This window comes from Schistocerca piceifrons, chromosome X (genome assembly GCF_021461385.2).
Source record: "Schistocerca piceifrons isolate TAMUIC-IGC-003096 chromosome X, iqSchPice1.1, whole genome shotgun sequence".
Classification (NCBI taxonomy): domain Eukaryota; kingdom Metazoa; phylum Arthropoda; class Insecta; order Orthoptera; family Acrididae; genus Schistocerca; species Schistocerca piceifrons.
Window position 1 is genome coordinate 481,094,143 of NC_060149.1, and position 14,436 is coordinate 481,108,578.

A 14,436-nucleotide genomic window follows, 5' to 3' on the forward strand; every position below is an offset into this window, starting at 1 on the left:
TGTGCCAGGAAGGGCTCTCAACAAGGGAAGTGTCCAGGCGTCTCAGAGTGAACCAAAGCGATGTTGTTCGGATATGGAGGAGATACAGCGAGACAGGAACTGTCGATGACATGCCTCGATCAGGGCGCCCAAGAGCTACTACTGCAAAGAATGACCGCTGCCTACGGATTATGGCTCCGAGGAACCCTGACAGCAACACCACCATGTTGAGTAATGTTTTTCGTGCAGCCACAGGACATCGTGCTACGACTCAAACTGTGCGCAATAGGCTGCATGATACGCAACTTCACTCCCGACGTCCATGGCGAGGTCCATCTTTGCAACAACGACACCATACAGCGCGATGCAGATGGGCCTAACAACATGTCGAATGGACCGCTCAGGATTGGCATCATGTTCTCTTCACTGATGAGTGTCGCATATGCCTTCAACCAGACAATCGTCGGAGACGTGTTTGGAGGCAACCCGGTCAGGCTGAACGCCTTAGACACACTGTCCAGCGAGTGCAGCAAGGTGGAGGTTTCCTGCTGTTTTGGGGTGGCATTATGTGGGGCCTACGTACGACGCTGGTGGTCATGGAAGGCGCCATAACAGCTGTACGATACTATGATACGTGAATGCCGCCCTCCAACCGATAGTGCAACCATATCGGCAGCATATTGGCGAGACATTCGTCTTCATGGACGACAATTCGCGCATCAGTCGTGCACATCTTGTGAATTACATCCTTCAGGATAACGACATCGCTCGACTAGAGTGGCCAGTATGTTCTCCAGACATGAACGCTATCGAATATGCCTGGGATAGATTGAAAAGGGCTGTTTATGGATGACGTGACCCACCAACCACTCTGAGGTATCTACACCTAATCGCCGTTGAGGAGTGGGACGATCTGGACCAACAGTGCCTTGATGAACTTGTGGGTAGTATGCCACGACGAATACAGGTATGCATCAGTGCAAGAGGAGGTGCTACCAGGAATTATAGGTACCGGTGTGTGCAGAAATCTGGCCCACCACCTCTGAAGGTCTCGCTGCATGGTGGTACAACATGCAATGTGTGGTTTTCATGAGCAATAAAAAGGGTGGATTGCTGTTTGTGTTGATCTCTGTTCCAATTTTCTGTACAGGTTCCGGAACTCTCGGACCCGAGGTGAGGCAAAATTTTTTTGATGTATGTACTATCAACTGTTTCAGCGTGTCCTAGTGAAGGATATTGTGTGTAACTGAAATTGTTCTTTTGAAATTGTACTAGAACATAATTTGAAGGAGTCTTACTACCTTTTTGAGCTTTCGTCACGTCCAGTCTTTCTCTTTGACTGTGTGAAACAAATATAGGTGGCACCATGGAATAGTCCGATTACACTGCGAGGAGGTAGGGCTGGGGGGTGTGGGAGGAGGTGGCGGTGTTAATGGGAAGAAATAGTATACCAGTTGGTTTAAAAACCGATTTTTAACGTATCTGCTGTGCTATTTCTCCACATTGGCATTCCTCAAAAACATTTGCTGAAAATGATGAATGACAAAATTGATCTTTGGGGGGTGTGGAGACGTGTGAGGAGAAATGCTGACGTAATCCTTGCTCGGCGCTACCAACAGAAACTGCAACGCACGCAATTTTGACACTACAACTGCTAGGCCGCTGACATTTGCAGAAATGAGAAACAGAGAAGTCGACATGAAGTGATCAAGGCAACTATAATATCTGACGAAATTGAACGACGAGCCCATCGGACGCCTTTTATTGTGCCACTTACATGGAGATACCATTGTTTGCAAAGTAGTTGTCGCCAAGCGTGAATGTGCATCTTTTTCCTTTCAATTCTTGCTCTAAGAGGGGTAAGCAGGCTTCTTCATCTACTGAATATCTAATAATAAATCAGTACTTAAATATACAGCTGTAAAACCTGCAGTGTATTTACAATATTCATCGGATATTTTTATAGGTCGGTAGGTCGATATTTTTCGTCCATATGTCGGAAAATCGATATTTTATTCGATATATCGAGAGCCTTATTAGATAAGTTTTAAATATCGATATATCTGATTTCCGATATTTTTTTTTTAAATATCAACAGTTCTACAAGTTACGTGACTACCTATACTCTGCACAGCATTATAGTCTGATGTTAGTTCAGCCATAGTTCGCCCACTGTCCTGTTCTACCAGTCTGTCCATCTTACGGCGTCAGACATTTGTAATGAGCGGTGGCCGTCCCACCCTACGACGTCTGGTCGTGGTTTCACCTCGGTTTTGCCACATGCTGAAGACACTCACCACGGCACTCATCGAACATCCGACAAGCCGTGCTGTTTCCGAAATGCTCGTGCCAAGCCTACAGGCCATCACAGTCTGCCCTCGGTCAAACTCAGATACATCGCACGCCTTCCCCAGTAAATATACGGACAGCATTCTCACTGATACTATGTGTGTTTGACTAGCAGTCGTTCCTCTGAAGATGCTGCTGCTATCGTTTGGATGGTTTACACTGATAGTAGGTCAGTGGTCGTAATGTTCTGTCAGATCAGTCTATGCTCTATCACGAATGGTTTCAGAGATAGAACACATTTAATGTACACTAGCATTTATTTACTGTATTATTCGATACATTGTCATATTTCCACATGAACAACAGATAGTAAACATTACAGCATGCGTTTTACAAAGTATCAGTTCAGAAATACAGACGGGAAAAAAATCTCGACACCAGAAAATAAATATAGAGTAATGAAATTTCGGGAATACTTTTGTCTAGGTAACAAATTTAAGTAATTACCATTGCAGGTTCGCAATTTAATGGACGTGTGAGGTGAGCCATTGTAAATGTGACACGTTGGTACATTAATAACGGTGTAACCGCCAGAATATTGAATGCAAGCATCCAAACGTGCATGCATTGTGCTGTATAGGTGCGCGATGTCAGTTTGTGGGATGGAGTTCTATGCCTGTTGCACTTGGTCGGTCAATACAGGGACAGTTAACGCTGTTTGTGGATGACGCTGAAGTTGTGTCCTTTGTTGTCACATATATGCTCGATTGGAGACAGATCTGGTGGTCGAACAGGCCAAAGCAATATGTCGACACTCTGTAAATCATGTTGGGTTACAACAGCCTATGTGGGCGAGTGTTATCCTGTTGGAAAACCCTCCCTGGAATGCTGTTAACAAATAACAGACCACCGCTTCGAATCACTAGATTAACATAAAAATTTTCAGTCACGGTGTGTGGGATAACCTAGAGTGTGCTGCTGTCCTATGAAATCGCACTCGAGGCTATAACTCCAAGTGCAGATCCAGTGTGGCTATGGCTAGCATGTAGACAGGTTGGTCTCCCCCCCCCCCCCCCCCCCAAGCAACACATGGCCATCACTGGAACCGAGAAAGAAAACGCATGAGACCTCCAGCCTGCCCTCCAATGAGCTCTCGCTTGACACCACCGAAGTCGTAAATGGCGGTGGTTTGATGGGCGCTACGGGCGGCTGTACCGGAGCTGTCCTTGAAGTAGCCGATTTGTAACAGTTCTTTGTGTCATCGTGGTGCCAACTGCTGCCCAAATTGATGCTGCAGATGCAGTACGATGTGTGAGAAGCGTGCGCCCAACATGATGGTCTGCCCCGTCTGTTGTGCCACGTGGCCGGCCGTCCGGAGCCCAGTCTTCTAGTCACCGTACAGTCCCGTGTCCACCGCAGCCATCAATCATGTACAGTGGCTACATTCGTGCTAAGTCTGTTCTACAGTATCGCAGAAGGAACATTCAGCTTCCCGTAACACTCGTCCAATCTTAGTGAGATGTTGATAATTGCGTCTTTGTCGCCTTATAGGCATTCTTTACTAACATCAACTCACCACATACAATCTCAGAGAAAACTGAAGATGACGACCGTTGTAGCGTGTATTTAACGCAAACCTGTATTACATCATCATAGTGGCGCCACTAGTGCCCTCTTATACGACTGGCACGTAACCTGAATAGACGTTATCTTCCAGCTGTAGAAACACGCCTACTAATTTCCGTTTATGTTGCATAGCTCCTTCTTGGTTTTGCGATATTTTTTCCGTCAGCGCAAAAAAATTTCAACACAGTCACCTCTAAGCATTATCGAACAAGTCACATTATAGCTACTGTAAAGTTCACAATGAATTTTCGAATATCCCAACGTCAATTTCAATGCATTTCTGCGCTCATGGGAGAACAAGTTGTGTTGCTTGTCTGCCTGTCTCTGCACCTTCCATAATGAGAGACCAGCGTCCATGATACGACCAGGCAGCTCATCTCGCGTGTTCACCTTTCGTTTGTACAACTCAAAGTTCATCCAACCCCATAAACCAAATTCTAATTGCATGAAGTCTTGGTGGCCAGTTAATTCTATTACCACGACCAAACCAGCGATTAAGGCAAGTGTGCCACTAGCCCAGAAACAAAAGTACATTAAATCTTTTCTATCTCGGAAACCACTCGGAATAGGGCATATGTCAGTATGAAGTTTTATGCTTCAAATGAGCGTTTCTGTCATATGCCTGAATATTTACCATTGCTCCTGAGACTCCATGTATAGTGAAGTTTCTTGGGTACTTATTTGCAGTTATTAAGAGAGCTATTATGTAAAATACGTTTCTCTAAACAATGAGTGTGTTCTGTTTAATTTTTAAGTGTGACGTATGTAGTGTTCATGGGAAATAGATCGGTAAATGTGATGGCAACTTGCTGCTGTGTAATATTTACAGCCTATTATTAAGCCATGTAACTGTGTCGCAGTCACTTGACAGCGATTTAATGAAGGACCCGAAAGTAACTGCACTCCTCTCATCATTAATTCTGTACTGGTAAACTGCACAAGTCTCTTCCATCATTCAGGAATTTCTGGCAGTTTTAAGTGGGTTGCACTGAGTAGAGCCACTTACATCCTCCCTCCCCCCCCCCCCCCCCACACACACACACACAAACACACTAAATCCTGCAAGGCTGGATGTGGGCCTCTAGACCTCTTCAAATGTTGGGAGAGCAAAGGCTGGGGTAACGCAGTTGATATCCCTGATTCTGTTAAAAGTATTGCAGTCATTGATTGCGGAGACGATGAGACCGACATTGTCGAATACATATTGACAGAATGTTATACTTGGGGCAGGTGCTTCAGTGTGGTAGACAGTTGACAGCTCCACTTTTGCAAACCTATGAAGGAGGGGAGTGCATGACAACAATCCACCGACCTATCTTGCCCCACCGTCCGCAGCTTGTGGTCTTGTGGCTAGCGTTGCTTCCTCTGTATCACGGGGTCCCGGGTTCGATTCCCGGCCGGGTGGGGCATTTTCTCTGCCCGGGGACTGGGTGTTTGTGTTGTCATCATCAGCATTCGTGACAGTTGCTAGATTGGATTGAGTTCAACAATGGACTGTGTAAAAATTTTATATATTTGTACAGGCGCTGATGACATCGCAGTTGATCGGCCCCACAAACTAATCATCATCATCATCGTTTTCCCCACCCATTCCTTTGATAAGATTCTCCTACACTTAGATGTGGTACATACATTTAACAATTCTTCTTAACCCACTTTAATTGTAAATAAAAATTAATTTTACACCATTAAAAACTATTTTAATAATCTGCGATTTTCAATCTCCTCCAACGCAGAAACTGTTAATCCTAGAGAAAAAATGAATAAGACCTTTTCTGTAGAAAATTTAATGTCGTTTATTTTTGTGCCTAGGACACTGTCGTTATTAGCTGCGGTTTTCGAGTTATCCAAGAAAAATTTTTAAAAAGTGACTTTAAACAACCCTTCATCCCCAAACTTACGCGCCACAGGTCAGGGCTTTTTAGTATGTTATACAAAAGTTTGCGACTACAGGAATTTTTCCTTAACTTTTCTCCATTGACTGGACTTTTGGTGGACCAGAACATATGCTGTAAATAAAACTCTTGTCGCAGTTTGTAATATGTGTAATGTGGTTTATTAAAATAGAATCATGTTGAACTTATTCTTCACGTGTTCTAAAATGGACACAAATCCATGTCAATACTCTATTATTTCCAGTGTTTCAGAAATACTTCGCAGCCAAGCACCCACAGTATTATACTGTCTCATTGTTTCCAATTCAGAACTGTTAACGGGTAAATTCCTCCGAAAAAATTAGTCAAGGCTTTTAGGGAATAGGGGTGATAGTGTCTCATGTGTAACACACATAAAACGAGTCTGAATCTGCGAGCCTCCAATCCCATATTGTTCACTTTCTCATTGCTCTCATACGTGGCCGTAGTTTAAGCCGTTCTTCACTTCGAGCGTATTCAGAACAAGAACGGATTCAGTTGTTACAAATGAATGAGTTAACGTTTTATAAACCCTCACGAACTTAGAATGAATTTCCATTGGAGATTAAAAGTCCAAAACAAATAATTTTATATATTTGGTGCCTGTACTTTCGGACGGCCAGTAATCCCTTCAGTGCAAATGCACTCCAAGCTCGAACGCTTACGGAAATCGGCGAGATCCGCAAGTAATGAGGCTAATCAGCAGGGCCACTCTATCAGTAATGTGTAGTATAAGTTGAGAAGTCTGGTCTGACGGGAGGCGTGCTGGGGTAGTCCATGCGGCTATGGTTAGCACTGTGTCCGGATGGCGTAGTGGTCAGCGCACGTGCCTAGTAAGCAGGAGGCCCAGGTTCGAATCCTGGTCCGGCACAAATTTTCACCTTGTCCCATTGACATAAATCAAAGCCTGCTGGCAGATAATCTCTCTCTCTCTGTAAATCTTCTTCAGGGCATTGCGTGAACATAAACGGCACGTGGCTACAGAATCAGGACGACGTGAATATAATTCAACGTATGGTACGTGATTGTTGGTGGCACGCCCTCGCCACATGTAATGCCACTCCGAGAAGTAAGAGTAAAATTATGACGGACATAGTGAAAAATGTTGATTGATATACAATGAAATGACAAAAGTCATGGGATATATCCTAATATCGTGTCGGATCTCCTTTTGGTCTGCGTGGAGCAGCAACTCGACGTGGGATGGGCTCAACAAGTCGTTGGAGGTCCCTGCAGAAATATTGAGCCATGCCGTCTCTATAGCCGTTGATAACTGCGAAAGTGTTGCCGGGGCAGGATTTTGTGCAAGAACTGACCTTTAGATTATGTCTCATAAATGTTCGATGGGATTCATGTCAGCAATCTGGGTGGTCAAACCATTCGCTCAAATTGTCCAGAATGTTTTTCAAACCAGTCGCGAACAGTTGTGGGCCGATGAAACGGCGGATTGTCGTCCACAAAAATTCCATCATTGTTTCGTCTCCAAGTAGCAGAGCACAATCATTTCCAGTCAGTGATCGGCTCAGCTGGACCACAGGACGGAGTCCATAATGTGTCAACACAATCGACACCATTATGGAGCCATCACCTGCCAGCACATTGCCTTACTGACGACAGTGGGTTTGTGCCTTCGTGGGGTCTGCGCCACATTCGAACCGTACCATTAGCTCTTAACTACTTAAATCGGAACTCGTCTGTCAAGGGCACGGTTTTCCAGTCGTCTGAGGTTCAATCGAAATGATCCCGAACCCAGGTGAGACGCTGCGGGTGATGTCGTGCAGTTAGAGGAAAGGAACTCGAGTCGCTCTTCAGCTGCCATTGGCATTTAACGCCAGATTTCGCGGGACTGTCCTAACGGATACGTTAATCGTTCGTCCCACATTGCTTTCTGCGATTATTTCATGCAGTGTTTCTTGTCCGTTAGCACTGACATCTCTGCGCAAACGCTGCTGCTCTCGGTCGTTAAGTAAAGGCCGTCGGCCAATGCGTTGTCTAAGGTGAGAGATAATCCCTGAAATTTGGTATTCTCAGCACACTCTTGACGCTATGGATCTCGAAATATAGAATTTCCTAACGATTTCCGATATGTAATGTCCCATGCGTCTAGCTCTAACTACTATTCCGCTTTCAGTCATGTAATTCCCGCAGTGTGCTCATAACACTAAGAGCTAACATCTCAGAGATGTTCGGGCTCACATGCGGTTCCTCTTCGTCGAAATGTCTTGGCTCTAAGTCGTCAAGGGTTTGAACCGCACGTGTCGCATTACACACTCTGAATTAGACACTTGAGACCCTTTCGTTAAATTGTCTGCCTGATGGCATGTTTGCGAAATACAAAGTTAACATAACATATAATAACAGTAATAAGTTATCTACGCAAAAAGTTAGTTCATAGCAGGCGCGCGGCTGCTCACCGCTCAGTGTCTAAGTCCTGCGATACCACACAACGCGAAATTTTCTAAGTCGTTTCACTTCCTAGCTGCCTAAGGACCGACCGTCCGCTTTCGCGTCTGCATCTGAACTGTACCCTTTGGTGTCTCCAGCCGAACTGTCCGCTTTTGCGTCTGCACCAGCACTCCGTCTGCCCGTCCCCGGCCGCGTTTCCCGCGCCCCGAATATCCTCGCTCAACTGACTAGGGCAGGTCCCTTTCCTGAAGTCGTCCATCTCATTGGCTACAGCTTATTCTACATTATTTTACATTTTAACATATTTAAATAATCAAACCTTGACCACTTTCACGTTCTAAATAAAGTAAAAATAATATCCATTACATAACAAACGTTAAATTCTTTTACATAAAACCAATACAATTTATTTCTTAGCTTTGAATGCCTTGCACCAATGTGGTTTCTGAAACTTCCTGGCAGATTAAAACTGTGTGCCGGACGGAGACTCGAACTCGGGACCTTTGCCTTTCGCGGGCAAGTGCTCTAGTGCGGAAGTGAAGCTGTGAAGATGGGGCGTGAGTCGTAGCTCAGTTGGTAGAGCACTTGCCCGCGAAAGGCAAAGGTCCCGAGTTCGAGTCTCGGTCCGGCACGCAGTTTTAATCTGCCAGGAAGTTTCATATCAGCGCACACTCCGCTGCAGGGTGGAAATCTCATTCTGGAATGTGCTTTCTCATAAATAAATGAAGAACAAAAGTAAGTGTTCTGCGCTAAACTTTGCAACAAATATTCCATTACCTAACGATTGAATAAGGTGTCATGCTGTCATCGAAAATGGTTCAAATGGCTCTGAGCACTATGGCACTTAACATCTGTGGTCATCAGTCCCCTGGAACTTAGAACTACTTAAACCTGACTAACCTAAGGACATCACACATCCATGCCCGAGGCAGGATTCGAACCTGCGACCGTAGCGTTCACGCGGTTCCAGACTGAAGTGCCTAGAACCTCACGGCCACGCCGGCCGGCCATGCTGTCATCGTTCAATGTATTTTGTGTGGAGGCAATGATGATTTAATGCTTAAATGTAAATGTTGATAATTTAAATTTACTATATCTTTTAAACAAATAAAGTTGCAGAGTTGATATTTACAACATTTGTCATTATAATGATGCGCTTCTATTTGAAATGTCGATCGTTAAGATCGACTAAAGGGTTCAGATTTTAGTATTCAGGTCTTTGTTACAAAACTTGTGAATTTCACTTTAACAGTAAATCCTAAACTCTTATAGATATGATCAATATTCAAGTTTTATTGGGATCACCATGAAAATTTATGGAGGACGGCAGATTAAAATTACTGTGGCTCGATTCTCTGCATTACTACAGAATTAAATAGTTTCCATAAATGCTTCCCTTTACAGCCGATCTTAGGTCCGCCATATTTAACACCGCTACGTCTCCTCGGCCACCGGACGCGCTTCTACGGATTTTTTTTTTCTATGACGTAGGTTCTCGTCTGTCTCACTCGCACACTACAGCGCTTAGGCCTCAACAGACAATAGACGCCTGTGAACTTCCCCATCTCGTGGTGAATCTGCGCCCTTTGTGGCACACGGTCCTCGAAGACAGGGTTCGTTCCACAATTCCTGAAGGCTGACTCTTTCGGCCATATATTTAAATGAGAGCGCAATGCCCGTTAACTCACAACACGTCGGATACCTTTTTCACACATATCACCTGAACAAATGACAGCTCTGCACCGGTGCGGTCGCAGGTTCGAATCATGCCTCGGGCATGGATGTGTGTGATGTCCTTAGGTTGGTTAGGTTTAAGTAGTTCTAGGTTCTAGAGGACTGATGACCTCAGATGTTGGGTCTCGTAGTACTCAGAGCCATTTTTTGACAGCTCTGCCAATGCAGTGCCCTTTTATACCCTGTGTACGCTATTAGGACGCTATCTTTATATGTGCATATCGCTATCACATGACTTTTGTCATCTCAGTGCAAGTGTACAGACTACCACAGTCTCCGTACACACTACGGAGAAGTTCGAACTTCAGAGGAATGTAAGGGTTAGCGAAGCGTTTATTTGTGTTTCGCTCTTCCACATGTATTGTTTGCCTGTGGCAGCGAGCGCGAGTGGGAGTGGGACTCGTTCGTGGAGACGCCGCTGCTGCCGCCGTACGTGGTGTCGCTGGCGGTGGGCCCGTGGGAGGCGGTGAACGCGTCCGCTCCAGGCGCGGTGCCGGGCAGCTGCTACGTGGTGCCGGGCCGGCAGGGCCGCGCGCGGCAGGCCGCCGCCGCCATTGGCTCGGCGCTCCGAGTCGCTGCAGACGCAGTCATCGGCATCGGCCTGCCGCCCGGGCTCTCCAAGCTCGATTGCGTCATCGTGCCGGACCCCAACATGGACTGGGCCGTGGAGAACTGGGGGCTCCTCACTTTCGGGTACGTGTCTGCTAAGACGTTATGTCGCCACTTTTCTCCTTGACTCACCAGTCTTCTGAGTAGTTTGGTGTGGCCAGCCACAATGTCCTATCTTTTTCTCGGAGTAGCCATGAATCGAAGTAAAACATGGGCGGTAACAAGTTTACACAAGAAGTGAATAGAAACTTTTGAAATGTGATGCTACGGGAAAAGGCTGAAGATTAGACTGGTAGATCACGTAACTAATAAGGAGGTACTGAATAAAAGTGGGGAGAAGACAAATTTGTGACACAACCTGATTAGAAGTAGTTCTCGGTTGATAGGACACATTCTGAGGCATCAAGGGGGAGGGGTTGAACTATCAACGAGTGTGGATTCATCTAGCGTTTGTTTGTGTCACCTACTGCATCATCTTCTTTTTCAGAAACTATGACGAAACTTACTTTCAGAAAGTCCCACGTAATTCAAGAACTGTGCTGAAGGGGCGCCGCTTGACGAAAAAGCCCGGCTAGTACCTAGCATGTGCTTCCCACGCAGACTGCGTGTGGAAGAATGAGTTGGCTAAATAGGAACGTACCAGAGAGCCATTAATAAAAAAAAAGCTGTTGTCGAAACATCTCGAAACATAGCTGCTTCAAGTCAGTAGTGTGTTGCCAACCTATAGTTTCGTGAAAAATTAAAAACAAGCTCATTTTCAATCGAAAATGTCCGAAAAAATAAGCAATTTGTGAACTGAACTGAATATTCTGATACGACAGAGTGGACTAGGCCTCACATTCGACTATGTGTAGATGACACAAACAAACGCTAGATGAATCCACACTCGTTGCTAGTTCAATGACGGAAGGGGTATCAGCGGAGGAGAGAGATATAGAGTAGCGACAGGCCGGGATGCCCAAGGTTATTAGAGGACGCATCATTATGGCAGACGGACGTGTACCGACAGTGTGGTCGCCAATGGAAGTGCCCGATGTCAGCCGGTATGAATGAGCATGTAGGACACGAGTGTCCGTCGTCCATGAATGCCAACAGACAGTGGATGTTGAATAGGTCATGTCTCGTCAGGTGGTTCGGCGCTGGTGTTGCATGTTCACAGAAGGAAGGCACAGTGTGGAAGATGAAGGTCGCAGTGGGCGTCCCTTCACATCCACAAATGCAAATAACATTGCTAGGATACAGGACATGATGGTAGCAGACGGGTGCATAACGGTGTCATACGTGGGTCGACACTGCTTATGGGCCCGTCATTTGCTACATGGTGTCACTGAAAAGCGTCTGCAAGATGGGTGCTGAGTAACCTGACCCTGGATCACAAGAGTACAGGAATGGGAATTAGCCTCGATCACTTTATGCGGTCTGTATGAGAGGGAAACGCCTTCCCGTGCAGAACCATCACAGGCGATGAGACATGGGTGCACCACTTTACCCCAGAATCCAAGGCCACCTCAGTGACGTGGAAGAAACCAGTTCACCAGTGACAAAAATTCAAAATGTCACCCGCCACAGGAAAGGTTATGGCTTCAGTGTTCTGGGACGCGAAAGGTGTGATTCTTTTTGATTTCCTCTAGCAAGGGACCATTAATGGGGCATGCTACTGCAGCGCCGTCACGAAACTCAGGTCCGCCATTGGATGAAAGAGATCAGGGCTCTTGAGTTTAAGTGGTGTGCCCTTGGGTGACAACGCAAAACCACACACAGCAAGGCTCACACGATATTTCCCCATCGGACTTTCACCTTTTCCGTGCATTGGAAGTCTCACTCCCAGGGCGTCACTTCCAAATCAATACTGAGGTAGAGCAGACTGTGCGGCATTTCCTTGCATTGCAGTGCCCTGAGCTTTACCAGAGTGGTTTCTTCAAACTGATTGCGGGTTATGACAAATATCTCAATGTCGGTGGCGACTATGTCGAAAAATAGTGCAAGACGTACAATTCATAATGCCATGGTGTATTTGGTGTTGGAAATAAAGTTTGAGTGTGAAAAATACTGACAGAACTTACTGTGGTGTCACCGCCAGACACCACACTTGCTAGGTGGTAGCCTTTAAATCGGCCGCGGTCCGTTAGTATACGTCGGACCCGCGTGTCGCCACTATCAGTGATTGCAGACCGAGCGCCGTCACACGGCAGGTCTAGTCTAGAGAGACTCCCTAGCACTCGCCCCAGTTGTACAGCCGACTTTGCTAGCGATGGTTCACTGTCTACATACGCTCTCATTTGCCGAGACGACAGTTTATGCATAGCCTTCAGCTACGTCACTTGCTACGACCTAGCAAGGCGCCATATTCAGTTACTATTCTGACAGATAATATTGTGAATCATGTACCATCATGAGCGACGTGCTTCATTAATGGATTAAAGTTAAGTATCAAACTAATTACGTCCGCTTTCTGAATTCTAATTCCTTGTCATGTTCCAGACCTCACGTCAGTAGAGTCCTTCCCTCCTCACGCCAGCCTGCGTGAGCTAAAACGCGTGCATTTCGGCCCCCACTAGTAACACGGTGTTGGCTCTTCTGCCAACACAACACTTACTTTCGGAACGTCCCTCGTATGTCTGATGTGACGAGGTCCCTGATGATCGTCGGCATCTGACTCTTCGCTACATAGAACAACAATCCCGTTTACACTGTCCACTCTACGAGGTTATCTCAACGTGCTGCAGGCGGTGACGAATGTCCTTGGAGACTACTATGCTTCTTCCTAGAGCGGTGTCGTCCGCGTACATCGCAGGTATAAGCCTACCCACGTTGGGTGTGGATACTGTGGGGAACAATGATAGTACTGATACTTATGGAACGGCCAGAAGCTCGTTGAATAATCTGCTTGCTAATTTGAAAACTGATTACATAAACGCTTTCTGCTTTCGTCAGTTCTTTCTGTCAGTCCTAACTCCTAGATAAGTTCCAAATACGAATTCCGGTTAGCACATAGTGTTAACATGTCGTTAATACTCAACACTGGCGTTACTTGGAAAATGTATAGTCACATACGGATTATGATGCACAAATTTTAGCTCTAAAAGATATTTGTGCTGCAACACATGATAAATATAGTTATCAACTGTGTAGGAAAGCTGATCCAGTTGCCGTAGAGACCTTTGTAAACCTTATCAAGGAACAAGAGTGGCAAGATGTTTATAGCGCTGATACAGTAGACGATAAATATAATGCTTTTCTCAAGACTTTTCTCGTGCTCTTTGAAAGTTGCTCTCCGTTAGAACGTTCAAAACAGGGTACTATCACAAACAGGCAGCCTGCGTGGCTGACTAGAGGGATAAGAATATCTTGTAGAACAAAACGTTAGAAACAATCAAAATCTAAATGCAGCAGCCTATTAAAAACAGTATTGTAAGGTGCTTAAAAATGTTATTAGGAAGGCAAAAAGTGGTATTTAGATAGAATAGCTAAGTCTCAGGATAAAATTAAAACCATATGGTCAGTCGTAAAGGAAGTGGCTGGTCTGCAGAGACAGGTCGAGGATACAGAAGCAGTGCGTAGTGGGAATGCCCGTGTTACTGATAAGTCGCATATATGTACAGTATTTAATAATCACTTTCTGAAAATAGCAGGTGAATTAAATAGAAACCTAGTCCCAACAGGGAATCATATAGCGCTCTTAGAAAAAAGTGTTCCGAGACTGTTACCTGAAATACTTCTCCATGATACTGACAAGAGGGAGATTGAGTTAATAATTAAATCACTAAAGACGAAGAACTCTCATGGATATGACGGGGTATCTAGCAGAATACTGAAGTATTGTTCTGTGTATGTTAGCCCAGTACTTAGCCATATCTGTAACTTTTCCTTTAGGAGTGGT

At 45.4% G+C, this 14,436-nt stretch overlaps 1 protein-coding gene and 1 non-coding gene across 2 annotated transcripts in view; both read left to right on the forward strand.

Annotated features, from left to right (window-relative positions):
- LOC124721803 (aminopeptidase M1-C-like) overlaps positions 1-14,436 on the forward strand; it is a 437,502-nt gene that overhangs the window by 245,927 nt on the left and 177,139 nt on the right. The window contains exon 5 of the mRNA XM_047246924.1: positions 10,326-10,640. Within this exon, the coding sequence (XP_047102880.1) occupies positions 10,326-10,640 (315 nt within the window). The remainder of the gene's footprint in view (positions 1-10,325; positions 10,641-14,436) is intronic.
- Trnat-agu lies at positions 6,607-6,679 on the forward strand. Its single transcript has one exon. It is a non-coding gene; the product is annotated as a tRNA-Thr (tRNA).